Source organism: Heteronotia binoei, chromosome 16, assembly GCF_032191835.1.
Source record: "Heteronotia binoei isolate CCM8104 ecotype False Entrance Well chromosome 16, APGP_CSIRO_Hbin_v1, whole genome shotgun sequence".
Lineage (NCBI taxonomy): Eukaryota > Metazoa > Chordata > Lepidosauria > Squamata > Gekkonidae > Heteronotia > Heteronotia binoei.
The window spans coordinates 55156818-55184330 of record NC_083238.1 but is presented as its reverse complement, the minus strand read 5'-3'; the positions used below and the strand labels follow the sequence as shown (position 1 = coordinate 55184330).

The 27513-nt window shown below is 48.8% G+C and overlaps 1 protein-coding gene across 1 annotated transcript in view; it reads left to right on the top strand.

Moving 5' to 3' along the window:
* STAT4 (signal transducer and activator of transcription 4) overlaps window positions 1–27513 on the top strand; it is a 59054-nt gene that overhangs the window by 18127 nt on the left and 13414 nt on the right. The window contains exons 8-16 of the mRNA XM_060256936.1: window positions 5586–5645; window positions 7726–7743; window positions 7856–7949; window positions 10685–10729; window positions 14377–14460; window positions 15766–15864; window positions 22313–22448; window positions 23256–23308; window positions 25640–25734. Of these exons, the coding sequence (XP_060112919.1) occupies window positions 5586–5645; window positions 7726–7743; window positions 7856–7949; window positions 10685–10729; window positions 14377–14460; window positions 15766–15864; window positions 22313–22448; window positions 23256–23308; window positions 25640–25734 (684 nt within the window). The remainder of the gene's footprint in view (window positions 1–5585; window positions 5646–7725; window positions 7744–7855; window positions 7950–10684; window positions 10730–14376; window positions 14461–15765; window positions 15865–22312; window positions 22449–23255; window positions 23309–25639; window positions 25735–27513) is intronic.

The following is a 27513-nucleotide window of genomic DNA, read 5'->3' as shown; positions in this document are numbered from 1 at the left end:
TCTAGTGTCCTGGCTCCACTGATGGATCTCCTGATGGCACCTGGGTATTTTTGGCCACTGTGTAACACAGAGTGTTGGACTGGCTGAGCCACTGGCCTGATTCAACATGGCTTCTCTTATGTTCTTATGTCTGGGGCAGTGATGCTCTGTCTTCTTGATGCTTGGGGTGGGGAGCAGTGGGAGGGCTTCTAGTGTCCTGGCCTCGCTGGTGGACCTCCTGATGGCATCTGGGGGTTTTTTGGCCACTGCGTGACACAGAGTGTTGGACTAGATGGGCCATTGGCCTGATCCAACATGGCTTCTCTTATGTTCTTATGTATGGGGCAATGATGCTCTGTATTCTTGGTGCTTGGGGGGGGGGGGGCAGCAGTGGGAAGACTTCTAGTGTGCTGGCCCTACTGATGAACCTCCTAATGGCCCCTGGGTTTTTGGCCACTGTGTGACACAGAGTGTTGGATTGGATGGGCCATTGGCCTGATCCAACATGGCTTCTCTTATGGTCTTACGTTTGGGGCAGTGATGTTCTGTATTCTTGGTGCTTGTGGGGGGAGCAGTGGGAAGACTTCTAGTGTCCTGGCCCCACTGATGGATCTCCTGATGGCGCCTGTGTATTTTTGGCCACTGTGTAACACAGAGTGTTGGACTGCCTAGGCCACTGGCCTGATCCAACATGGCTTCTCTTATGTTCTTATTTATTTATTTATTTATTTATTTATTTATTATTTATTCATTTGGTCGATTTCTATTTTACGTCGATTTCTATTTTACGATCACAGTCATATTATGATCACAGTCGTAATAAAACAATCAAAACACAGTATAACTCAATAATATACCAATAATATACAACTGCAAGAAATATACATAGGCGGGCAGGCACATATTTCAGATAAAACAGATATTCCGGCTCGTTGTAATTTCATAGCCCATTGTGGGGGAGGGTAACAGATGGTATAAGCAGTAGAATGCAGGTACGTCTGCCTGCCTCAACCGAAGGCCTGGCGAAACAGCACCGTCTTGCAGGCCCTACGAAATGGAAGTAAATCCGGTAGGGCCCGGATCTCCACAGGGAGCTGATTCTACCAGGCCGGGGCCAGGGCTGAAAAAGCCCTGTCCCTGGTTGAGGCAAGCCAGACGTCCCTAGGGCCGGGGATGGCCAGAAGGTATTGGTTGGCTGATCGCAACAGTCTTCGGGGCTCGTATGGGGACAGGCGGTCCCACAGTGTGTTGGTCCCAGGCTGCGTAAGGCTTTAAAGGTCAATACCAAAACTTTGAAGTGGATTTGGTACTCAGTCGGTAACCAGTGCAATGTGCACAGCATTGGCCAACTGCCTGCCCGTAAAGGCAGTCCAGTTACTAGCCGTGCAGCCGCATTTTGCACTAGTTGGAGTTTCCGAATCAGCCTCAGGGGCAAGCCTGCGTATAGCGAGTTACAGTAGTCCAATCTGGAAGTGACCATTGCATGGATCGCTGTAGCTAAGTCATGGGGGGGTCAGATAGGACGCTAGCTGTTTGACCTGCTGAAGATGATGAAATGCAGATCACGCAACTGCTGTGATCTGGGCCTCCATGGAAAGGGAGACATCCAGTGTCACGCCCAGACTCCTCACTTTCTTGGATGGCACAAGAGGAGCACCATCCAGGGTGGGGAGACGAATGTACAGGACCTCCGTCTTAGCTGGATTAAGCTTCAGCCAGCTTAACTGCAACCATCCAGCCACAGCTTCTAGCGCCCTGGTCAGATGTTCCGGCTCAGGTACAGGACCTCTGTCTTAGCTGAATTAAGCTTCAGCCAGCTTAACTGCAACCATCCAGTCACAGCTTCTAACGCCCTGGTCAGATGTTCCGGGGTGGTGTCTGCTTGGCCGTCCATCAGCAGATGGAGCTGGGTGTTATCTGCATACTGGTGACAACCCAGCCCAAAACCTCGGGCAGTCTGGGCAAGGGGGCGCATATAGATGTTAAACATCATTGGCGAGAGAATAGCTCCCTGCGGCACACCACATTCGAGTGAGTGCCGCAGAGAGATCTGCTCACCAATTGCCACCCTTTGTCCCCGATCACGGAGAAAAGAGGAGAACCACTGTAAGGCTTCCCCCTGAACTCCTATATCGGCAAGGCGGTGGGTCATTAGATCGTAATCGACTGTGTCAAATGCTGCCGAAAGATCTAACAGTAATAACAGCACTGACCCGCCTTGATCCAGATGCCTTCTTAGGTCATCAGTGAGGGCAACCAAAGCAGTCTCCGTCCCATGGCCAGGACGAAAGCCAGACTGGAAGGGATCAAGGGTAGAGGTATCCTCCAGGTAAGCTTAGAACTGCTCTGCCACCATTTTCTCAGTTACCTTACCCAGGAATGGTAGATTTGACACTGGGCGGTAATTGGCCAGGATCATCATGCCCAAAGATGGCTTTTTAAAAAGCGGACGAACCACTGCCTCTTTAAGTTTAGCTGGAAAAGTCCCTTTTTTCAGAGATAAGTTAACAATGTCAGTTAAAGGACCTTGGATACCCTCGCCACCTGCTTTAAGAAGCCAGGATGGACAGGGCAAGTGGGCAAGTGGTCGGCTTCACTGCAGCCAAGATCCTGTCCACATCTTTCCAAGAAAGACAGATGAAGTGGTCCAACATGGGTCCAGAGGACGGACAACGGGCTTCCAGTTCCCGTACTGTATCAACTGTGGCTGGAAGAGCCTGGTGGAGAGTCAAGATCTTGTCAGCAAAGTAGGTCGCAAAAGCCTCACAGCCTATATCCAATTCCCTAGCTTTTAGATTGCCTGTAGGCGCTGTAGTTAATGAACGAATTATCCTAGATAATTGGCTGCGAACGAATTATCCTAGATAATTAATGAACGAATTATCCTAGATAATTGGCCACAAACGAATTATCCTAGATAATTAATGAATGAATTATCCTAGATAATTGGCCGCGAATTCGCTTACGCAATGGAAGCCACAAAGAATTCCTTCTTAGTGGATTTCACTGCCTTCTCATAGGTCTTCATAAATGCTCTATAAGAAGTTCTAGACCCTTTGTCATGAGACCTCCGCCACACTCGCTCTAGCCGTCTAAGTTGCCGCTTCATCCTCTTCAGCTCCAGGGTATACCATGGAGCTGATTTAGTACAGCAACGAAGAGAGCGCTGGAGGGCAATGTCGTCAATGGCCGCAGAGAACCAGGAATACCAGTCCTCTACTAGCTTATCTAACGACCTACCAGGGGGCATCAGATCCCGCAGAGCCTCTTGAAGCCACTCTGGGTCCAATTGGCTCCACGGTGAGCATAAATCTGCTTGCCGCCCAGACAGGAGGAGGGCTGCAAGTCCAGTCGGACTTTCAGGGCATAATGATCTGACCATGGAACTGTGTCAACAGCTATCAGATCAGGTGTTATCCCAGCCCCAAAGATCAAGTCCAGCGTGTGACCAGCCTGGTGAGTGGAGGTCGATATAATCTGGCTGAGTCCCAGTGTCTCCATGGAGGACACTAGGTCCTGCGCCTGCAAAGACACTGCATCTTCAACATGGACATTGAAATCCCCCAGGACCGATAGCCTGGGGAAGTCCTGCGCCCAGGTCGACGCATCGTCCAGCAGGGCAGGCAGGCTCTCCGGGGATGTGCTAGGCAAACTCTCCTCAGCCTCCCACACCAGACCGACACATTCAATGCCAACTATGTTTGGGGCAGGGAGTGCCCTGAAAGAGAAAGATTCACGAATGAGCATTGCAACCCCCCCCCCACCCCACCTGGTCGTCCGAGACTGATGAAGGACCGATAACTCAGGTGGGGCAAGTTGATTCAGGGTGACAGTCTCGCCCTCCTACACCCAGGTCTCAATCACACATGCCAGGTCTATCCGTTGCTCCATGAAGTACTCTCGTAAAATATAGGTCTTGTTGTTGATAGACCTGGCATTAATCAACATCAATGTTGGAGCTGGGTAAATTGTCCTAGTCCCACAACTGACATACTGAGGGATGGGACATAGGTGGGAAGAGGTTCGAGCATTCCTGCATCTCTGGCCTCTTCCAAAACACTGAGACCTAGTCCCACCACCATATCTGTCCCGCCCCCACACGACCGGAATCCCCGACCAAGACATAACCCTCCCCACACAGTGCTATCGGGCCGAGATGGTCCAGCTAGCATGTGCTCGTTGTACAACACTCTACGCACTCTTAACAACTTGATTCCAATAGCCACTAATTAACTAACCTAATCTAACATTTCTATATTAAATTGACCCTACTACTGATTACAACCCTTAGCCGATTAATTCCAAATTTTAATCAATATCCACCCCTAAATCAACCCAAAACAAATCAATCCACCCCAATTTAATCTACCCAATGAACTAGCTAAAAAACTGATTCAAAATAGTAGCACTTATAAGATTCAATTTAAATAAATCTAATTTCACTAATTAATTATATCCCTCCCTCAATTTACCATAAAAGTTTAAAAGCTTACAAACAGGAATACAATCATTAGGGTTTGTAGAATCTTTCGGGCTCAAGTGCCGTGTTCTATTGGAGAAAGTTTTCCTTCCAGACGTTTCATTCTCATCTGCAGAGAACATCCTCAGTGGCGTTGCAGCCGGAGCAGGCGCTCTGACCTTCTTGGCTGCTGTGCATTGAGTGGGCCCACTCAATGCACAGTAGCCCACTCAATGCACAGCAGCCAAGAAGGTCAGAGCGCCTGCTCTGGCTGCAACGCCACTGAGGATGTTCTCTGCAGCTGAGAACGAAACGTCTGGAAGGAAAACTTTCTCCAATAGAACACGGCACTTGAGCCTGAAAGATTCTACAAACCCTAATGATGTTACCAGCCGTAAAAACCTGAAATCTTTGAGGAATACAATCAATCAGTGTTAAAACAAAATTCCAATGGCTCTATAGGATCCAACCCAGAAAACATTAAAGTGCTAGAGGAAAGTGTCAGGTGCTAAAATAACCCACTTAAAGTGCAGCGAGTGCAGGATAAGTTCATCTCAAAGCAGCAGTTCTCTTCTGCTTCGGAACCTACCAGGCAGACAGCTGAGACTCTACAGTTGCCCAGCGTGGATCTCACAGCTGATAACCACCATTTAGTTCCTAAGCCAGTCCAGGTAGATCTGGGGGCAGTAATTCCCTCAGCATCTCTTGGCTGTGCCGTCCGGAAATAACAAAAGGAGACCGAAAAGCAGCCTGTTAACATTGCAAGCAGCAGCTGCGGCTGGTGTCGCTTGGGCTCGTCCGGCAGATCACATGTGGTTCCTGAGCCACAGTTTGGCCACCCCTGGCCTCGACAATTACAAGCCCTCACCTGGATGACCCAGGCTAGCCTGATCTCTTCAGATCTCAGAAGCTAAGTGGGGTCAACCCTGGTTAGTATCTGGATGGGAAACCACCGAGGAAGTCCAGAGTTGTAGCGCAGAAGCAGGCAATGGGAAACCACCTCTGAAATTCTCTTGCCTTGAAAACTCCATGGGTTTGCTGGCATTTTCCACCACCAGGCAATTGCAGCAGCGGGGGGGTTTTTTGCTAGTAAAAGTATTTGCTTCTTTATACCGAGCCTGAACTTTTGCTCTGTATTTCCTCCTAGGCTGCTGATTAAATTGCCGGAGCTGAATTATCAGATCAAAGTGAAAGCCACTGTGGACAAGTAGGTGCCGTTTCTTTGAGCAGTTGTAACAGTTCATGCAATCTTCTAGCATCATCTCGAGAATGTGTGACACCAGTAGCCAGGCCTGTTTTCAGTTCTACAAAAACAGGAAGAGCTGATTTTATTGAGTCATCAGAGTGAGACACGGATAGCTCTCACTGTAATTCAGGTGGATAGATTCAGGCAGGCAGCCGCGTTGGTCTGAAGCAGTAGAAAAAAGCAAGAGGCAAGTGGCACCTTTAAGACCAACCAAGTTTTATTCAGAATGTAAGCTTTCGTGTGCTTAAAAGCACACTTCATCGGACAATAGGATGGAATGGCAAGCAGTCCTAAATATAGGGTGTTTTTACACTGACAGTTTGTGACTCTCTATCACAGCATTGGAAATTCACCTTTTACATTACCTAACGTTCTTGCCCGAAGCATCTACATTTGTTTCGGTGAGATGAGTTCCGGCACTGTTGCTACTGCAACGTTTTTCTCGAAACTAGTTTTGATCCGGTCTTTTCTCTTCAGGCGTTTCAAACTTGTATTGTACAAGTTTTCATGCGTTTTAAAAGACTCCTCCAAAAGCCACAAGGTGCAATAATTTGCATGAGAACTGACAGCACTTGAAATTTTTACATATCATTGCTTGCCTCATCTTGTAATTTAAATGTGTATTGTTTTTGCAGTGTTGACACGATTTCCAAGCAATCGTATACATTTAACTAAGCACTGGTATTCCGGCTGCCCTCTGATCAGAGACCCCCCACCCCCCCAAAAAAATTGAAACGCTTTCGGCAGGAAATATAGAAGTTTGGCTATGCAAAATGAGCAGAGCAAATCCCCCAATGTAAAAGGAAAATAATTAAAGTGGAACGGTGGCCGGTGATTTGAAGACTCTAAAACTCTGGATCAAACTGAATGTAAAAACACCCATAGAGAAAGTGTGCAGTGAGTTAGTGTGCAGTCATGGAAATGTTTTTTAGCAGATTAAAAGAATCACAAATTGGGATCTGGCGATTTGTTAGTTAATGTTAACTGGGCTGAAACAACAACCATTAAGTTGGAATAGCAGATCGGTGTCCATGCGCTAAACCCATTGCGTATCCTGGGTGTGAAGTGCAATAAATGAGAGTGTGTTGTGATGTTAGCTCTGCGTTAAAATGAGGGCATAGGTTTCTCAGAGGTTTGACTTACAAAAGAATACATAAAAATACAGTGGGATCTCATTACATATACTAACCCGTCTTCCATTATTTTTTAATGTATTCTTTTTTCTAATAGCAAACTAGAAATATGTTTATATGTGTGTTACATCTTTAAAAGCAGCCCGGTGGCGCAGAGTGGTAAAGCAGCAGTACTTGCAGTACTGTGGTCTGAACTCTCTGTTCATGACCTGAGTTCGATTCCGGCGGAAGCTGGATTCAGGTAGCTGGCCCAAGGTTGACTCAGCCTTCCCTCCTTCTGAGGTCAGTCAAATGAGTCCTCAGCTTGCTGGGGGGAAAGTGTAAAAGACTGAGGAAGGCAATGGCAAACCACCCCGTAAAAAAGTCTGCCGTGAAAACGCCGTGATGCGACGTCACCCCAGAGTCGGAAACGACTGGTGCTTGCACAGGGGACCTTTCCTTTCCTTTTCCCTACATGTTTGAATCAAACCTCTGAGAAATCCATCGGATTTCGGCGAGTTGCAGCCCTGGGGCAGATAGTGTGAAATTCAGTGGAAGCCCCACTGAGAAGAGGAGCGTGAGAGCGGCGTACAGCTTGTGGGAAATTGGTCTGGATGTCTGACTCAAGGTCACCCAGCAAACGTCCATGGCAGAGTGGGCCCCCGGGGTCTAGCCTGACTCTCAGCTCAATCCTTTCACCACACTGGCCGTTCCCGCAGAAATCCGCGTCAACCGGTTCTGCCAACACCTCGTTGACGCCTCTCCATAAACCAGAAATACCCCCGTTGACGTGGGTTTTCTTTAATCTCTCGTTATTCTCCTGTTGAACGAGCAGTCTCTGAAATAGGGAGGCGTCGTTGCATTAGGCATTCCGCATTACAAAGAGTTAACGCGGTGCGTTTCTTGTGTTCTTTTCTTCTTTGACCCAGGAATGTTTCTACGATAAGGTAAGGAAATTTAAATGGGGGCGGGGAGGGGACAGCTTTAATTTAAATGTTGGGACGTCTTCCCCACGTTCCCGCACTCCTGCGACGTGTCTTGTCGTACCCTGTCTTCCAGCAGCCGTAGGTTCGTCCTTTGTGGCACCCACGTCAAAGCGATGGCCATGGACGAATCGGCAAACGGGAGTCTCTCTGTGGAATTCCGACATTTGGTAAGGCGGTGTCAGGGCCGGATTAACAATTAGGCCAAGTAGGCACTGGCTTAGGAGACCCGGGCTGGTTTTGTCCCCCTGGTTTTGTCCCTGATTGCAGCCCTCCCAGCCTGCACAAGCAGCCAGCAACTGAGCTGCTCTTTGCCCAACTTACCGGTGCGGCTGCTGCTGGCGTCGCCTCCAAGTTTGCCTCTCTCTGCAGCTTTGGCAAAGGGGCTTTTGAGAAGAAGAAGATGATGATATTGGATTTATATCCCACCCTCCACTCCGAAGAGTCTCAGAGCGGCTCACAATCTCCTTTCCCTTCCTCCCCCACAACAGACACCCTGTGAGGTAGATGAAGATACTGGATTTATATCCCACCCTCCACTCCGAAGAGTCTCAGAGCGGCTCACAATCTCCTTTCCCTTTCTCCCCCACAACAGACACCCTGTGAGGTAGATGAAGATACTGGATTTATATCCCACCCTCCACTCCGAAGAGTCTCAGAGCGGCTCACAATCTCCTTTACCTTCCTCCCCCACAACAGACACCCTGTGAGGTAGATGAAGATACTGGATATATATCCCACCCTCCACTCCGAAGAGTCTCAGAGCGGCTCACAATCTCCTTTACCTTCCTCTCCCACAACAGACACTCTGTGAGGTAGATGAAGATACTGGATTTATATCCCACTCTCCACTCTGAAGAGTCTCAGAGAGGCTCACAGTCTCCTTTCTCTTCCTCCTCCACAACAGACACTCTGTGAGGTGGGTGGGCTGAGAGGGCTCTCACAGCAGCTGCCCTTTCAAGGACAACCTCTGCCAGAGCTATGGCTGACCCAAGGCCATACTAGCAGGTGCAAGTGGAGGAGTGGGGAATCAAACCCGGTTCTCCCAGATAAGAGTCCGCACACTTAACCACTACACCAAACTGGCTCTCAAGAGAGCCGCAAGACACGAACGTCAGATGTTTGAGAGCTACAAGATGGGATGCAGGCCGGCCAATAGATGGCAGGAGGGAGGGAGAGAGAGAGGCGGAAAGAAAGCAACTTTCAATGCATTCTCTGCACCACCAGCTGGCTTGGCTTGGAGAAGTGATTTAAAGAGACAAATGCCTTCTCCCCAGCGGGCCAATGGAGTGGAAGGGGCTGCAAGAGTCACACAAGGTGCCTGCAGGATGCAGCAAGAGCCGCAGGCGGTGGGGTGGCCACTCCAACTCTGAGATAATTTGCGAGGGGCACCCCGAGATTTTGACTGCCTAGGGGCCTCTGCAGGGTTTAATCCGGCCCTGGGCGGTGTTTTTATTAATTATGATGGTGCAGACCAGGGCTTTTTTTTGTAACAGGAACTCCTTTGCATATTAGGCCACACACCTCCTGACGTAGCCAGTCCTCCAAGAGCTTGCATTAGGCCCTGTAAGAAGAGCCCTGTAAAGCTTTTGGAGGATTGGCTACATCAGGGGGGCGTGGCCTAATAAGCAAAGAAGTTCCTGTTGCAGAAAAAGCCCTGATGCCGATGATTTCAGAGGGAGCTGTGTTCTTGTTTGGTGTAGCGGTTAAATGCGTGGACTCTTATCAGTGTCTCAAACAGTGGCCAACCAACAATGGGGCAGAGAAGCCGAGGCTGACCCTGATGTTGCCATCTGGCACTGGGATTCAGAGGATGAGTGCCTCAGAATGTGGAGGTTCCCCTCAGTCACCAGGGCTAGAAGCCATTGACAGACTTTATCCTCCATGAAACTATCTAACCCCCCTTTAAAGCTATCTATTCCTGTGGCCATCGCCACATCCTCTGGCTGCTAGTAGCCACTGACAGACTTTATCCTCCGCGAATCGATCAAATCCTCTTTTAGAGTTGCTTCTTCCTGGGCGATCACGACCTCCTCTAGCAGCAAATCCCGCATTTATCAGGGCTTTTTTTGTCGCAGGAACTCCTTTGCAGTTTAGGCCAGTCCAGACAGTAAAAAACTCCCATCGCCTCAGAGGACACAAGGTCTTTGCTTCGTTCCGCAATAAACACGAGGACTTTATGAAGTGTGGCTAGAGCAGGGGTGGGGGACCTTTTTTTTTTCTGCCGAGGGCCATATGGATATTTATAACATCATTCGCGGGCCATAAAAAATGATCAACTTAAAAAACAGGGCTCCACCGAGAGAACAATTCAGGCCAGCAAAATTAATGCAAATAATTGTTTTTTCTATTTGAAGTCATGTGGGGAGAGCCTAATCTGGCACGCACACGCAAACACACACACACGGCCCACCGCCCTAGGCAAATGCAGAGGTCCGGGGCTTTATTGTAGAAAAAGCCCAGCAGGAATTCAGTAGCATATTAGACCACATCCCCTAATATTAGCATATTAGGTCACACACTCATTAGCATATTAGGCCACACCCTCTGGGAAAATCAACTGAACGGTGACAGTAACTTTTCCAGGCCCTGCAGCAATTCTGGCCGGCCAGGCCCCGGGGAGACTGCCGCACAGTACATCTGGGCCCTGTGATCCCTGCCTGGCCCTGGGGAGCCTGCTGCACAGCACAGCTGGGCCCCACGATCCTTGCTGGCCAGCCAGGCCCCAGGGGGGCTGCCACATGGCTCAGTTCAGCCCAGCAATCCCCGAGGGCCACACCAAGTGACCTCGAGGGCCGCATACGGCCCTCGGGACGGAGGTTCCCCACCCCTGGGCTAGAGCGCCACTCAGTCAGTGCGCCCTTTTCAACCTGCTAATCTTGGTTTTAATCTTCCATCTTCTCAGCAACCGAAAGAGATGAAGTCGTGTGCTGGAAACAAGGGATTTGAGGTAAGAAGAAACATCTCTGTGGATTGGGATTGCCGTTGTGGTATGCCATGCCTAATTAAAATTTCAGCATTTGGAATTATTTCCCTGTATGGATGAACTCCCAAACCTGGGTCAAAACATTTTAATTTTGTGGGTAAAATATAGGAAACTGAAACCCAGTTAAGGGCTTTTTTTGTAGCAGGAACTCCTTTGCCTATTAAGCCACACACCCCTGACATAGCCAATCCTCCTGGAGTTTATAGTAGGCCCTGTACGAAGAGCCCTGTAAGCTCTTGGAGGATTGGCTACTTCAGGGAGTGTGGGGCCTAATAGGCAAAGGAGCTCCTGCTTCAAAAAAAAAAGTCCTGGTTAGATAATCTGTTTCTTAAATAAACTAAAAGTAGCACAGGGTCTATACTCAAGAGTAATACTCGTAGGGTGTTTTTACATTGGCAGTTTTTGACTCTCTATCACCGCACTGGAAACTCACCTTTTACATTACCTAACGTTCTCACAACGGGTTTGCATCGTTGCAGCCCGAAGCAACTACATTTGTTTCGGTGAGATGAGTTTCTGGCGCTGTTGTTGCAACATTTTTCTCCAAACTAGTTTTGATCCGGTCATTTCTCTACAGGCGTTTCAAACTCGTATTGTAGAAGTTTTCGTGCGTTTTAAAAGACTCCTCCAAGAGCCAACACAAGGTGCAGTCATTTGCATGAGAACTGACAGCACTTGAAATTTTTACATATCATTGCTTGCCTCATCTTGTGATTTGAATTAGCATTGTTTTTGCAGTATTGACACTGCAATCGCATACATTTAACTAAGCACTGGTATTCCGGCTGTCCTCTGATCAGAGACACCCCCCCCACCCACCCAATTGAAATGCTTTCAGCAGGAAATATAGAAGTTTGGCTACGCAAAATGAGCAGAGCAAGTCCACCAATGTAAAAGGGAAATAATTCAAGGGGAACAGCAGCAGGCGATTTGAAGACTCTGAAACTCTGGATCAAACTGAATGTAAAAACACCCGTGGTTTCCTTCCCACTGATAAAAACAAGATGGGCAGCCATGTTTGTCTGCACCGGTAGAAAAGAGCGAGAGTCCAGAAGCACCTTAAAAAGTAACAAAACTTGTGGCAGGGCAGCAGCTTTTGGGAGTCCTCGCTCGCTTCTTCAGATACCTGAAGATGTGCTTAGTGACTCACAAGAGCTCATCGTCAAGGTGCTCCTGGACGCTGGCTCTTTTCTACTTCGCACTGATGTGAAAGTGAGAATTAGCTCTGGGACTCCCCCTTCTGGTTAAGTCATTTTATGGCACATGAAACCCGCAAGGCAAAAATGCATAGCAGTATCTGCGGGGTGGGGAGGGGGGGGGTGCATCTGTATTTGAAATGAATGTGTAATGAAGCTGCCTTACACTGAATTTGACCCTCAGTCCATCAAGGTCAGTCTTGTCTACTCAGGCTGGCAGTAGCTCTCCAGGGAGGGACGGTGGCTCAGTGGTAGAGCATCTGCTTGGTAAGCAGAAGGTCCCAGGTTCAATCCCTGGCATCTCCAACTAAAAAGGGTCCAGGCAAGTCGGTGTGAAAAACCTCAGATTGAGACCCTGGAGAGCCACTGCCAGTCTGAGAAGACAATACTGACTTTAAGGAGGGACGGTGGCTCAGTAGTAGAGCATCTGCTTGGTAAGCAGAAGGTCCCAGGTTCAATCCCCGGCATCTCCAACTAAAAAGGGTCCAGGCAAGTAGGCGTGAAAAACCTCAGCTTGAGACCCTGGAGAGCCGCTGCCAGTCTGAGTAGACAATACTGACTTCAATGGACCGAGGGTCTGATTCAGTATAAGGCAGCTTCATATGTTCATATGTTCAGGGTCTCAGACTGAGGTCTTTCCCATCACCTCCTGCCTGGTCCTATGAACTGGAGATGCCGGGGATTGAACCTGGAACCTTCTGCATGCCAAGCAGGTGCTCTACCATTGAGCCACAGCTCCTCCCAGTGATTGGTCCATCAAGAATCAGTATTGCCTACTCTGACCGGCAGCAGCTCTCCCAGGTCTCAGGCAAAGGTCTTTCCCATCACCTACTGCCTGGTCCTTTTGAATTGGAGATGGCGGGAACTGAACCTGGGACCTTCGCATGCCAAGCAGAGGCTCTTCCACTGCGCTAGGGGCCCCTCAACTAAAGTGCCTCGAAGCCCACTATAAGTTACAAAGATTTTCTCTCGCCTTTCCCATGATAAGAGCAGCATTTCAAGATAGAAAGAGGATCGGAATCTATTATTTCTGCTGGAATTCACCACTAGAAAGGATAGTTTGGGTAATTTTCAATCTTTAAAAAAAATAGGAAAAAAAGGACAAAAGAGTAATAAAACACTGCACAACTTTTAAAATCCTGGGTGGTTAATATAAATAAAATTGTGAAATGTAAAAGGATTCTGAATTGCCTAGGCAGAGTTATAATAATTAAGTGCTGTTAAGTTACAACTGACTCCTGGTGACGACGAGGGGTTTTCAAGGCAAGAGACAATCAGAGGTGGTTTTGCCACAGCCTTCCTCTGCAGAGTCTTCCTTGGTGGTCTCAAGTTCTAACCAGGGCCAATTCTGCTTAGCCGCTGAGCTCTGAAAAACGTGTGTGTGTGTAAAGTGCTTTCAAATTGGAACCAACTTGTGGCAACTCCAGGGGGTTTTCAAAGCAAGGGAGAAGCAGAGGTGGTTGGCCGTTGCCTTCCTCTGCAGAGCCTTCCTGGGTGGTTTCCCATCCAAATACCAACCCTACTTAGCTTCTGAGATCTGAGAAGCAGAGGTGGTTGGCCGTTGCCTTCCTCTGTAGAGTCTTGCTTGGTAGTCTCCCATCCAAGTACTAACCAGGGCCTATACGGGCTGCTTAGCCTGTGAACTCTGATGGAGTTGTGTGTGTGTGTGTGTGTGTAACGTGCGTTCAAATTGCAACCAACTTAAGGTGACCCCAGAGGGTTTTCAAAGCAAGGGAGAAGCAGAAGTGTTTTGCTCTTGCCTTCCTCTGCAGAGTCCTCTTTGGTGGTCTTCTATCCAAGTACTGACCCTGCTTAGCTTCTGAGATCTGAGAAGCAGAGGTGGTTTGCCATTGCCTTCCTCTACATAGTCTTCCGTGGGGTCTCCCATCCAGTACTGACCCTGCTTAGCTTCTGAGATCTGAGAAGCAGAGGTGGTTGGCCATTGCCTTCCTCTGCAGAGCCTTCCTTGGTGGTCTCCCATCCAAGTACCCATCTTGGTTAGCTTCCAAGATCTGATGAGATCAGGCGGTACTGTACCACTTCACTTATCCCCTGATGAAGTTACACCTTCCTAAATCCACTGGAATCAGTAGGCTCTCAAGAGTGCAACGGCCTAGAATGGCACAGTTAGAAGCTTCAGTTGTTTTTATGCCCCCTCTTCTAACAGAAGAGTTACGATTCCACATTCTAGAATTCTTCACGTCCGTCCACAACCCTTTCATCCCCTTCTAAAAAACTAATTTAATGATGGAAACTTTCGGAGCGCTGTAGAGTTGACTGTTCATAAAATGCTTTGTTATATTTTATTATCTCATTATATGTTGTGCTCCACCATGAGCCTTACGGGAAATGGGTGGAATAGAAATATACTAAAATAAAAAAAAGAAATGAAATCATCTCTTGTTCTTCCCGCAGGGCCCTCAAATGGTAACGGAAGAGCTGCACTCCATCAGCTTTGAAACGCAGGTCTGCTTGTACGGGCTAACCATAGACTTGGAAGTAAGTCCTCTCAGAATATTGGGAGGGTGGACGGACCGCGTGAAAAGAAACCACATGCTCATGCGTGCATTTCCCAACAGTGCCGCACTGCAACTCTATTCTTCTCCTGTATACCAAAAGACTCTTTCTTCACTGTCTCTGAACTTGGGCCTTGTGGTTTGGTGAGGAAGGAGCTGCCGGCTGTCCCGCTTAAATTTTCCCTCAGAGGATGACCCAAGTGTGTGTGGGGGGGTGGGCGGTGGGAGGGGGAAACTATCTGCAAGAGGGCTGAGACAAACCTTAGAAAGTACTTGTTTGTGCAACAGGACAAAGTTGGAGTCCAGCGACACCTTTAAGACCAACAAAGTTTTATTCAAGGTATGAGTTTCCATGGGCATGTATCTGAGGAAGTATGCATGCACGCGAAAACTTATACCTTGAATAAAACTTTGCTGGTCTTTCCCCCTCCACCCCCCATTTAAATATTTTATTGGACTTTTCCCTTCAGTCATAGTCCTGTACCCAGTAAAATTTCCTATAGCCTCACTGTTCTTCTCTGTGCCCTGCACACACACACACACAAAATAAATAAAAGAAGAAAAAAGCCAAAAGATAAAAACCATAAACATGAAGCATGGCAATCTAGTTCTGTTCATCATCTTTCCCCTTATATGTCTGTAATGAAAAGGGGTAGAAACATACTTTTTTTTAAAAAAAAGCTGGGAATTCATAGAACCTGATACAGTGATGGTTATAGTTATATGATATTCAGTTGCCAGTTTTAAAAATGTACACATACAACTGGATGGTGAGGGATGGCCACTACAGAAAAGGGAGGGGAAAGTCCAAAGTTTCCTGCTCACCTGGCAACTGCCCCGGCAATGCTGCAATCCAACAAAGGAAACAGAGCTTTAGCAGTATGGCTACCTGCAGAAATTCTTCCTTCACGATTTTGTCCACTCATGGCTGGCATGTGGGCCATCTAGGTGGCTGCCTAGGGCGCTGCATGGCCTATGGGGAGAAGCTAGGTGCCCCCTCCCACCACACCAGCCAGCCCATGTCCTCTTTCGCCCGCCTGAGACTCGGTCAGAGGAGCAGGAGCCCTCTGTGCAAACGGGGTCCAATTTGGGCCGCTGCTGTGGGCCCTCCCTCACTGGAGGGAGAGGGCGGGGCCTTGCCTGGGGTGGCGAAACCCCCAGCACCGATCCTTTGTCCACTGCACAGCCTGTTTCCATGCCATATTTTCCTGACATTCCAACAACAATGTGAATGCCTTCCTTTTAAAAATATTGTCTCCTCACCTCCTTTGCGTCTTCATTCCACCAGGTGAGTTCTCTACCTGTTGTGATGATTTCCAACGTCAGCCAGCTCCCTAACGCTTGGGCTTCCATTATTTGGTACAACCTGTCGACGAATGAACCTCAGGTAGATTTGGTGCATCCTTTTCTTTCTTTCTCTGGGGTCAGTTGTAATACATCTCATGATCAGAAAAGATAAGCATTGGTCCAATGGAGCTTGTCCATGGGAACACAGCTCTTTCTCGCCTTCTCCCTGCAAACCCCCTCCACACACACACACACACACATACACACAGAAGAATTGCAGATTTATACCCCGCCCTTCTCTCTGAATCAGAGACTCAGAGCGGCTCACAATCTCCTTTACCTTCCTCCTCCACAACAGACACCCTGTGAAGTGGATGGGGCTGAGAGAGCTCTCCCAGAAGCTGCCCTTTCAAGGACAGAGTCTCAGAAGGGCTTACAATCTCCTATATCTTCTCCCCCCACATCAGACACCCTGTGAGGTGGGTAGGGCGAGAGGGCTCTCGCAGCAGCTGCCCTTTCAAAAACAGAGACTCAGAGTGGCTCACAATCTCCTTTACCTTCCTCCCCCACAACAGACACCCTGTGAGATGGGGCTGAGAGGGCTCTCACAGCAGCTGCCCTTTCAAGGACCACCTCTGCCAGAGCTATGGCTGACCCAAGGCCACCCAGCAGGTGCAAGTGGAGGAGTGGGGAATCAAACCCGGTTCTTCCAGATAGGAGTCCGCACACTTAACCGCTACACCAAACTGACTCACACCCCTTAAGAAAGGTAAAGGCAGTCCCCTGTGCAAGCAGCAGTTGTTTCCAACTCTGGGGTGACGTTGCATAGCAGACTTTTTACGGGGTGGTTTGCCATTGCCTTCCCCAGTCATCTATGCTATCCCCCCCAGCAAGCTGGGTCCTCCTTTTACCGACCTCGAAAAGATGGAAGGCTGAGTCAACCTTGAGCCGGCGACCTGAACCCAGCTTCTGCCGGGATCGAACTCAGGTTGTGAGCAGAGAACTCGGACTACAGCACTGCAGCTTTATCACTCTGTGCCACGGGGCTCCTGAACACACACGATGCTGGAGATTTCAGGACTTGCCTGGACAAAATACCACTGGTGTAGTGGTTAAGAGTGACAAGCTCTAATCTAGAGAAGCGGGTTTGATTCCCTACTCCTCCACATGCTGTCAGCTGGGTGGCCTTGGGGCAGTCACAGCTCTCTCAGAGCTCCTCCTCCTCTTCTCTTCCTCCTGCATTCACACCTTTCTGTGAGTGCTTTCTTGTCTGTCTTCCAAGCTGGAGGTTCTGCCTAGCGTTGCCGGAAAAGCTCGTGGAGGTGGGTCACAAAACATCAGTGTCCTTGGCGACGTAGGGGAGTGCTCAATGAAAGTGTCAACCTTTTGTGCTGCAGCTGTAAAAAGGGCAAACGGTTAGGGATTTTTAGAAAAGGGATTGAGAATAAAACAAACCAATGGGGTAATGCTTCTCTCTATGGTGTTGCCTAATGGGGAATGCTGTTCTGGTCACCGTTATCTCCAAAAGGACACTGCAGAGCTGGGAAAAGTGGAGACGGCAACCAAGAGGATTACAGGGTCAGAACCAAGGGTGGAATTCTAGCAGGAGCTCCTTTGCATATTAGGCCACACACCCCTGATGGAGCCAATCCTCCAAGAGCTTACAGAAAGGAGCCTTGCAAGCTCTTAAAGGATCGGCTACATCAAGGGTGTGTGGCCTAATATGCAAAGGAGCTCCTGCTAGAATTCCACCCCTGGTTGGAGCACCTTCCCTAGGAGGAAATGTTGAAGAATCCGGGACTTTTCCATTTAGAAAAGAGATGACTAAGGGGGAAGACATGATAGAGCTTGCTAAAATTAAGCACGGGGTGGAGAGAGTTGGCTCAAAAGACTAGAACTCAAGGGCATTTGATGAAGCTGATGGGCAGTAGGTTCAGAATGGACAAAAGGAAATGCTACTTGACACCGAGAGTGACTAAAATATGGAATTTGTTGCCAGAGGATGCGATGATGGCCACAGCTTTAAATAGGGATTCGATAGATTCAAGGAGGATAAATCTGCCAATGGGTACTAGCTGTGATGAATGAGGGGAACCTTCACATTCAGAGACACTAATCTTCTGAATCCCAGAGCCAGGAGGCAACACCAGGGGAAGCCCTCGGCTTCTCTGTCCTGTTGTTGGTCCTCCAGAGGAACTGGTTGGCCACTATGTGAGATAGGAAGCTGGACTGGATAGACCTCTAGCAGTTCTCTCCCCAATGTTATTTAACATTTATATGCGCCCCCTTGCCCAGATTGTCCGGAGGTTTGGGCTGGGTTGCCATCAATATGCTGATGACACCCAGCTCTATCTGCTAATGGACGGCCGGCCCGACTCCGCCCCGGGGAATCTGGATCGGGCTTTACAGGCTGTAGCGACGTGGCTCAGGTTGAGTGGGCTGAAGTTGAATCCAGCGAAGACAGAGGTCCTTTGCGTGGATCGCGGCGCTCTAGGAGGGGAAATAGCTCTCCCAACCTTCGACGGCGCGCTATTGAAACCCGCGCGCCAGGTAAAGAGTTTGGGCATTTTACTGGAGCCTTCATTGTCAATGGAGGCCCAGATAGCAGCCACTGCCAAGTCAGCATTCTTCCATCTGAAGCGGGCAAGGCAGTTGGCCCCCTTCCTGGAGCGTCGCGACCTCGCAACAGTGATCCATGCAACGGTCACCTCAAGACTGGACTACTGTAATGCCCTCTACTTGGGGCTACCTCTGTGCCGGACTCGGAAGCTGCAGCTGGTGCAGAACGCGTCGGCCAGGCTATTATTGGGGCTCCCAAAATGGGAGCACATACGGCCGGGACTGCGCGAACTGCACTGGCTGCCAATTACCTACCGAGTCCAGTACAAAGTGTTGGTTATTACCTTTAAAGCCCTATATGGCCGAGGACCAGCCTACCTAAGGGACCGTCTCTCCCCATATGAACCCCAGAGGGCACTGAGGTCGATGGGCAAAAATAAATTGACTATCCCTGGGCCGAGAGAGGTCAAACTTCAAAATATCAGAACTCGGGCCTTCTCAGCCGCGGCTCCTGTACTGTGGAATCAGCTCCCGGAGGAAGTGCGGGCCCTGCGGAACCTTGACCAGTTCCGCGGGGCCTGCAAGACCGCTCTTTTTAGGCAAGCCTATGCTGATATCTGCTGAGTTGCTAAGAATAAGGAGCCGCCATCTACTATACGATTATGGAACCATCTAAACTGGCAGAACCAGCGCCAAACAAGTTTACTGCTGCCAGATTTATTCTATGTAATGAATTATGTATTTTAAATATTTTAACTTAATTAACTGGTTTTTATGTTTAATTTCTTTAATTGTTAAATTTTAAAGCTTTATCCTTTGTTAAATATGTGAAATGTTGTTAGCCGCCCTGAGCCGCCTAGGCGGGGAGGGCGGGATATAAATGTAAATATAAATAAATAAATAAAAAAAATGATCCAGCAGGGCTCTTCGGATGTTCTTAGGAAGACCTTGGCCTCTCTGTCCTGTTGTTGGTCCTCCAGAGGAACTGGTTGGTCACTGCGTGAGACAGGACGCTGAACTAGATGGACCAGTGGTCTGATCCAGCAGGGCTCTTCTGATGTTCTTAGGAAGGCCTTGACCTCTCTGCCCTCTTTTTGGTCCTCCAGAGGAACTGGTTGGCCAGTGTGTGAGACAGGTTGCTGGACTAGATGGACCCTAACTGGTATGGTCCAGCAGGGCTCTTCTGATGTTCTTAGGAAGGCCTCAACCTCTCTGTCCTATTGCTAGCCACCCAGTGGAACTGGGTGGCCACTGTGTGAGACAGGATACTGGACTAGATAGACTATTGGTCTGACCCAGCCGTGCTCCTCTGATGTTCTTAGGAAGGCCTCAGCCCCTCTGCCCTGTTACTAGCCACCCAAAGGAACTGGGTGGCCACTGTGTGAGATAGGATACTGGACTAGATGGACTAGGGAGGGACGGTGGCTCAGTGGTAGAGCATCTGCTTGGGAAGCAGAAGGTCCCAGGTTCAATCCCTGGCATCTCCAAAAAAGGGTCCAGGAAAATAGGTGTGAAAAGCCTCAGCTTGAGACCCTGGAGAGCCGCTGCCAGTCTGAGAAGACAATACTGACTTTGATGGACCAAGGGTCTGATTCAGTATAAGGCAGCTTCATATGTTCATATGTTCATATGACTATTGGTCTGACCCAACCGTGCTCTTCTGACGTTCTTATGTCCTTATGGATATGAAGAATCTGAGGTAGCTGTAAAAACCTATTAGGTATTTCTGTTTAAATAATAATTTATCTTTCCTCAGTCCGGCTCCTTTTGACCTGTGCAGCTGTTGTACTGGAACAAAGTAGGAGTCAAATTCACCTTTAAGACCAACCAAGTTTTTTCAGAACGTAAGCTTTCGTGTGCTCCAAGCACACTTCCTCATTCCTCGTCTGATGAAGTGTGCTTGGAGTACACGAAAGCTCATGTTCTGAATAAAACTTGGTTGGTCTTAAAGGTGAAACTTGATTCCTACTTTGTTCTACTGCAGGGGTGGCCAACAGTAGCTCTCCAGATGTTTTTTGCCTACAACTCCCATCAGCCCCAGCCAGCATGGCCAATGGCTGGGGCTGATGGGAGTTGTAGGCAAAAGACATCTGGAGAGCTACCGTTGGCCACCCCTGTTCTACTGCTTCAGACCAACACGCCTGCCCACTTGGATCTAGCTACTGGTTATAGAACCATCCTGTCCAGTAGGTGGAGCAGTTGTACCTCTGGGTGTCTAGGCTGGTTCTATATTGGTTCTGCTTGTAGAATGTCTACCGCCTTCCCTCCTGTAGGTGCCTTTTACGCTTATTGAATTCTGCAGGAAGTTTTTCATCATGTGTAGGAGATCAAGATGGTTCCCAAAGTGGAAATGCGTTTACAGTGCTCCAGAATGGGTGTGTATGGTGTGGGGGGGCAATGTTCCTTCTAAGCTGTGGAGTCTTGTGGGCAAAAATTCTGCCTCGTGAGCTGCTGGCATCAAAGTTGCGAGCTCCTGGATCAATTAGTGTGCTCTGGGGCCATTTTTCCCGAGCGAAGACAAAAATGTATGAGCTGGAGGCTAAAAAACTGTGAGCTAGCTCACACTAGCTCAGCTCAGAGGAAACGTTGCTCCAGATGTGTGTTCGGATAGCTAATTGGATAGCCCAGGCTAGCCTGGTCTTGTCAAATCTCGGAAGCTAAGCAGGGTCGGCCTTGGCTGGTACTTGAATGGGGGGTCTTGGAGAAACGTCGACTGTGGGGTGACAGGATAGAAGTTGACAAGGTTATGCATGAGACAGAGAAGGCAGAGAAAGAAGGACTTTTCTCCCTTTCTCACAATACAAGAACTCGTTGGCACACCATGAAATTGCTGAGCAGTCACGTTAGAACTGGTAAAAGGAAGTCCTTCACCCAAAGGGTGATTAACACATGGAATTCACTGTCACAGGAGGTGTTGGCGGCTACAAGCATAGACGGCTTCAAGAAGGGATTGAATCAACGTATGGAGCAGATGTCCATCAGTGGCTATTAGGCACAGCGCATTGTTGGAACTCTCTGTCTGGGGCAGTGATGCTCTGTATTCTTGGTGCTTGGGGGGGGGGGGCAGAGTGGGAGGACTTCTAGTGTCCTGGCCCTACTGATGGACCTCCTGATGGCACCTGGGTTTTTTTGGCCACTGTGTGACACAGAGTACTGGACTGGATGGGCCATTGGCCTGATCCAACATGGCTTCTCTTATGTTCTTATGTCTGGGGCAGTGATGCTCTGTATTCTTGGTGCTTGGGGGGGGCACAGTGGGAGGACTTCTAGTGTCCTGGCCCCACTGATGGACCTCCTGATGGCATCTGGGTTTTTTTGGCCACTGTGTGACACAGAGTGTTGGACTGGAGGGGCCATTGGTCTGATCCAACATGGCTTCTCTTATGTTCTTATGTGACACAGAGTGTTGGACTGGATGGGCCATTGGCCTGATCCAACATGGCTCCTCTTATGTTCTTATGTGACACAGAGTGTTGGACTGGATGGGCCATTGGCCTGATCCAACATGGCTCCTCTTATGTTCTTATGTGACACAGAGTGTTGGACTGGAGGGGCCATTGGCCTGATCCAACATGGCTCCTCTTATGTTCTTATGTGACACAGAGTGTTGGACTGGAGGGGCCATTGGCCTGATCCAACATGGCTCCTCTTGTGTTCTTATGTGACACAGAGTGTTGGACTGGAGGGGCCATTGGCCTGATCCAACAGGGCTTCTCTTATGTTCTTATGTGACTCAGAGTGTTGGACTGGAGGGGCCATTGGCCTGATCCAACATGGTTTCTCTTATGTTCTTATGTGACACAGAGTGTTGGACTGGATGGGCCACTGGCTTGATCCAACATGGCTTTTCTTCTGTTCTTATGGAGACCCCAAGGAAGTCCAGAGTTACGACGCAGAGACAGGCAATGGCAAACGACCTCTGAATGTCTCTTGCCTTGAAAACCCTACGGAGTTGTCATAATAAATATTTAACCCTTTCTTGGCTGCAGAACTTGGCTTTCTTTAATAACCCGCCCGCCATCCCTTTGAATCAACTCCTGGAAGTGTTGAGCTGGCAGTTCTCCTCCTACATCGGCCGCGGTCTCAACGCCGATCAACTCGGCACGCTGGCGGAAAAGCTTACAGGTAGGAACTACAAAAAGATACTGCTGACCCCCGGAAGCCAAGCTGTGCCCCGTCTCGAGCCAGGAATGATTTGTGTCCAATTAATGCCACCAGATTATTAGCGAATCGTTCATTCGTAGTCATCAATGAGTCATTAACTGTCACTGAAACTGTCTTAATGGATCATAAACAAAAATCAGTTCCCCACTAGCCTTATGCCGCTCTCGTTCTCCTCTTCTCGGTGGGGCTTCTGTCGAATTTCACACTGCCTGCCTTGGGGCTGCAACTCGCTTAGAAGATCTTGTTTGCTGGGCGAAAGAGGCGGAGCGAGGTGCAGCCTCGGGGCAGACAACGTGAAATCCAACGGAAGCCCCACAGCGAAGAGAAGGAGAGCGGCGTAAGGCTAGTGGGGAATCGGTCAAAGTTTGATTCCAGCGGCACTTTTAAGACCAGCAGGGTTCTCTCCTAGGTATATGCTTTCGTGTACAAACACACTTCTTCTGATACAAGAGCTGTATCTGAAGATGTGCGCGTATGCATGAAAGGTTATTGCCAGAATAAAACTTTCTTGGTCTTCAAGGTGCCACTGGAATCAAACGTTGTTCCGCTGCTTCAGCCCCTCGTGGTACCCCACCTGGAGCTGCCTTAATGAAGCATAGTGAGCCTTTTCCCGTTTTCTCTTTGCAATTCAACAACGTTGACATTTTAGTGTTTATGCTTTAGCTCCGGTTGAGAATTATTGCTGGGTTTTTTTAAATGATTCTTGGCTTTGCAATACTTTGTTTGGAAAGACTTTTGGCCTCACATCTGTTCCTTCTTAAATTTTAGGGCAGCAAGTGATCTACAGCGATTATCAGCTTTCCTGGTCCAAGTTCTGTAAGGTGCATCTTTATTGATCAATTTCAGGGCACTAGTTTTCTTCTCGTTGGTTACCTACACATCTTTTTAACCATGGCTCGTTTATGCCCTCAAGCACAGTTCAGCTTTTGTGTGCTGTTCTCACAAGCCCCCTTTCAGAGGTAAAAGTGCACGTATACGAACACCATTGTTTGAAGGTGGGCAGATTTCCCTCCTCCTATTCCCAAACAGACCAGAGCTGAAAAATGTCAAAGTTCATAACATTTCAGGAACATGCTGCAAGGAACGGGTCCCTCTTCTCAGCTTTTTGTTTGAAAAGGGGAGCTTCTACGCTTTATGCCAGGGGTGTCAAACATGCGGCCTAGGGGCAGAATCAGGCCCTCAGAGTTCTCCTATCAGGCCCCTGAGCAACTGGCTGTCACCTGCTTCCTTCTCCCTCTCTCTCGTTTTCTTCTGCGTCTCAGCTTGCTTTGCAAGGCTTGCTCAATCGCACAGGAGCTACAGAGCAAAACCTCAGTTTTCTCCATTGGCTGAGGCTCCTCTTCCTCCTGGTCCCCGGGGGTGGGGGGCGGGGGAGGGAAAGAGCCAGAGCTTCCTTTGCCCAGTTCCCTGGATCCTATGGGAGAAATACAAAGAAAGCATCTTTAAAACCAACGAGTGCTAAGGTTGGCCTGATCCAACATGGCTTCTCTTATGTTCTTATGTTCTCTTATGTTCTTAACGTTTGTCAGAGTTCAGCAAAATTCTCACAGGGGGTTTTGAACAATGGAGCCCAGAAGCAAGTATTTTTTTTGGGGGGGGGGGAAGGTGTAAGTAAGAAAGAAAGAGCACAATAAAATTTAGAGATTCCAGAGCTCTGCTCCTGTGAGTTCCTGCCCAAAATGAGGCCTCTTGGTATCATTATAACGTTTTAACAGCATGTTCTCTGAATTCCCAGCTTTCGTTCAAAAACAAAAAAGTAAGACCGATTTCCCACTAGCCGTACGCCGCTCTCAATAGCCTCTTCTCTGCGGGGCTCCCGTTGGATTTCACACTGTCTGCCCCGGGGGCTGCAACTTGCTCTGCCTTTTTTGCACAGCGAACGAGATCCTCTAAAAAACGGTTTCTGTTTGCCGTGCGAAAAAGGCGAAGCCGGGGCAGATAGTGTGAAATCTGATGGAAGCTCCGCAAAGGAGAGGAGCGTGAGAGCAGCATAAGGCTAGTGGTAAATCGGTCTAAGTCTCTAGTATTTTCCATTGAATTGCATACAGAGGGGCTGTGTAGTCTGTAGCCTGTGAATGAATGGCCAACAGGGTAGGACCACATGCATATAATGATTTAAAATACCAGGGCAGCACATGGTTAAATTTTTTTGGGAAGTGTCCAGGGGTGCGGTCAGACGGAACATTAACCGCGACTCACCCACGGCCCCCATGCGGAGTTAAAGTGAACGTCCAGATATTCACATCTGTCAAACAATGTGGAGTTGTTATCATCCCGACTTGCTCCGCATGAATGGCGCATTAATTTGACAGTACATAAAGTCCGGCCCTTTTTCAAAACAGCGACACAAGATCGGCTTTTTGTTGTTTGGACAGCTCACGCGCGATACTGCCTCCCACCCAGCAGACATGCGCATTGCCAGATCATCCGGGAATCTGAGATGACGCTTCTGCTTCTCCAGTCAACACAGGATCGGAGGGGGGGGAAACGTTATCCCACTTTTCAGAACAGGAAAAAAACCTTTCTTTTTCAATGTGAGGATTTCAAGATATCATTGTCACTGCCAATTTCTAGGAAAATAATTCCTGCCAGTGCCTTGGTTTGGATCGGCAACGTTAATTCCGGAAACTTTCCCCCTTCCCCCACTGCCGCTGAAGCAATGTTTGATTTCCCAGCTCCAAGCAGTTGGGCGCATGCTCAATGGACCCCCCCTCCTCCCAGAAATCACCATCACCGTGTGATCGATCAACTGCTTTTCACTAACGGGACCAACTCTTTATACGACCGTTCGTGTGAACGGCGCCACATCGGAATTTTCTGCCCCGGTCCAGAAAAAGGCTCTTCCTTCTCGCTTTAAGTGGTCCGTCTGGCCGCACCCCAGGAAAGGCAAATGCCCAGGGAATGACACACTGGGATCTCAGATGACATCACTTTGATATGATAAAAAAAAATCATGTGTTCAAAATTACCAAAAGATCCGTAGGAGGAAGAACGGGAAAGAGGTTTTTCCCTGGGGGGTGGAGGGATTGTGGGGGAAGGAAAAAAACGAATATTCTGGAACCGAATAGCTATTTGGTTCTGGATATTTAAAAATGGTATTTGTACAATGCTTAAGACCTAAAGGGCTGTCTTGTGATTTGTTTTATAAACAGGAACACTTGCCAGGGAAATCTTTTACATTTTGGGTGTGGCTGGAAGCAATCTTGGAATTAATCAAAAAACATATTCTTCCTCTTTGGATCGATGGGTAAGCTGTTGTCCATAAATCAACGATGGAGAATACCGTTTGTTAATTTCTGCTTTATTCAGTCAGTAACACAGGCACTGGGCACAGCCCAGGTAGCGTTAAGGGCATCAATTTCCTTGAATGAGGGAGGGGCCATGGCTGAATAGAAAAGCCTCTGCTTGGCATGCAGAAGGTCCCAGGTTCGATCCCTGCCATCCCCTGTGAAAAGATCCAGGCAGCAGGTGATGATGATGATATCGGATTTATATCCCGCCCTCCACACCAAATCTCAGAGTCTCAGAGCAGTCACAATCTCCTTTATCTTCTCCCCCACAACAGACACCCTGTGAGGTGGGTGGGACTGAGAGAGCTCACCCAGAAGCTGCCCTTTCAAGGACAGAGTCTCAGAGCGGCCTACAATCTCCTTTCCCTTCCTCCCCCACTACAGACACCCTGTGAGGTGGGAGGGGCTGAGAGTGCTCTCACAGCAGCTTCCCTTTCAAGGACAACCTCTGCCAGAGCTATGGCTGACCCAAGGCCATACCAGCAGCTGCAAGTGGAGGAAGAAGAATAAGACTGTAGATTTATACCACACCCTTCTCTCTGAATCAGAGTCTCAGAGCGGCTCACAATCTCCTTTATCTTCTCCCCCCACAACAGACACCTTGTGAGGTGGGTGGGGCTGAGAGGGCTCTCACAGCAGCTGCTCTTTCAAGGACAACCTCTGCCAGAGCTATGGCTGACCCAAGGCCATTCTAGCAGCTGCAAGTGGAGGAGTGGGGAATCGAACCCGGTACTCCCAGAAAGGAGTGATGTGAAAGACCTCAGCCTGAGACCCTGGAGAGCCGCTGCCAGTCTGAGTAGACAGTGCTGATTTTGATGAACCAAGGATCTGATTTTAGTATAAGGCAGCTTCGTATGTGTACATAGCTAGGGTGGGAGTGAGACCGATTTCACACTAGGCTTGTCCTGGGTGGAGAGCCCTTTTGCTCCCGGCGCTTCTCTCTGTTTCCGCACAAGCTGCCCCAGAGCTGTGAGTTGCCGTGCTGCTTTTCCGCAGCAAGCAAGTTCCTTTTATGAGCAGTTCCTGCTAGCCACAGAAAAGCAGCGACGCAAAGAGTAACGCGGAAAGGAAAAGAGAAAACAAGCCCCAAGGCATCCACGAAAGACCAGCCTCAATTATGAAAATATACCATTTATCAAACAAAGTTAGACAAAGGTGCAATAAATAACCCGGAAACCCAATGTTCTTTCAATTCACAATAGAAGTTCATAGTCTTTATAGTAGAGGTCCGGGAGAAAAGTTGGCAAAGCTGTGAATGGAGAGTCCAATGCTCCAGAGGTTTCTTTCGACACATGCCGGCGTGAGGCAATTGGCAGCCCAGAACAAGAATGCAACAGGGGGGGGGGGGGCGCGTATTGCCCTGTTTCACCGAAGGCTTTTACAAGCTTCAAAATACATCCGGTCATTTACAAGAGACACAAAGCTCAAATATTCTGCAGAGCACAGACGTGCCAGGGCAGCTTGTGTGAAAACTGAGAGGAGTGCTGGGGGCAAAAGGGCTCTCCACCTGGAACAAGCCCTAGTGCAAAATCGGTCTAAGATTTTACCCTTTCCTCACTTTCCATTCGGCCCCGTGGCACAGAGTGGTAAAGCAGCAGTACTGTGGGTCTGAACGCTCTGCTCACAACCGGAGTTTGATTCTGGTGGAAGCTGGATTCAGGTAGCCGGCCCAAGGTTGACTCAGCCTTCCATCCTTCCGAGGTCTGTAAAATGACTACCCAGCTTGCTGGGGGGGA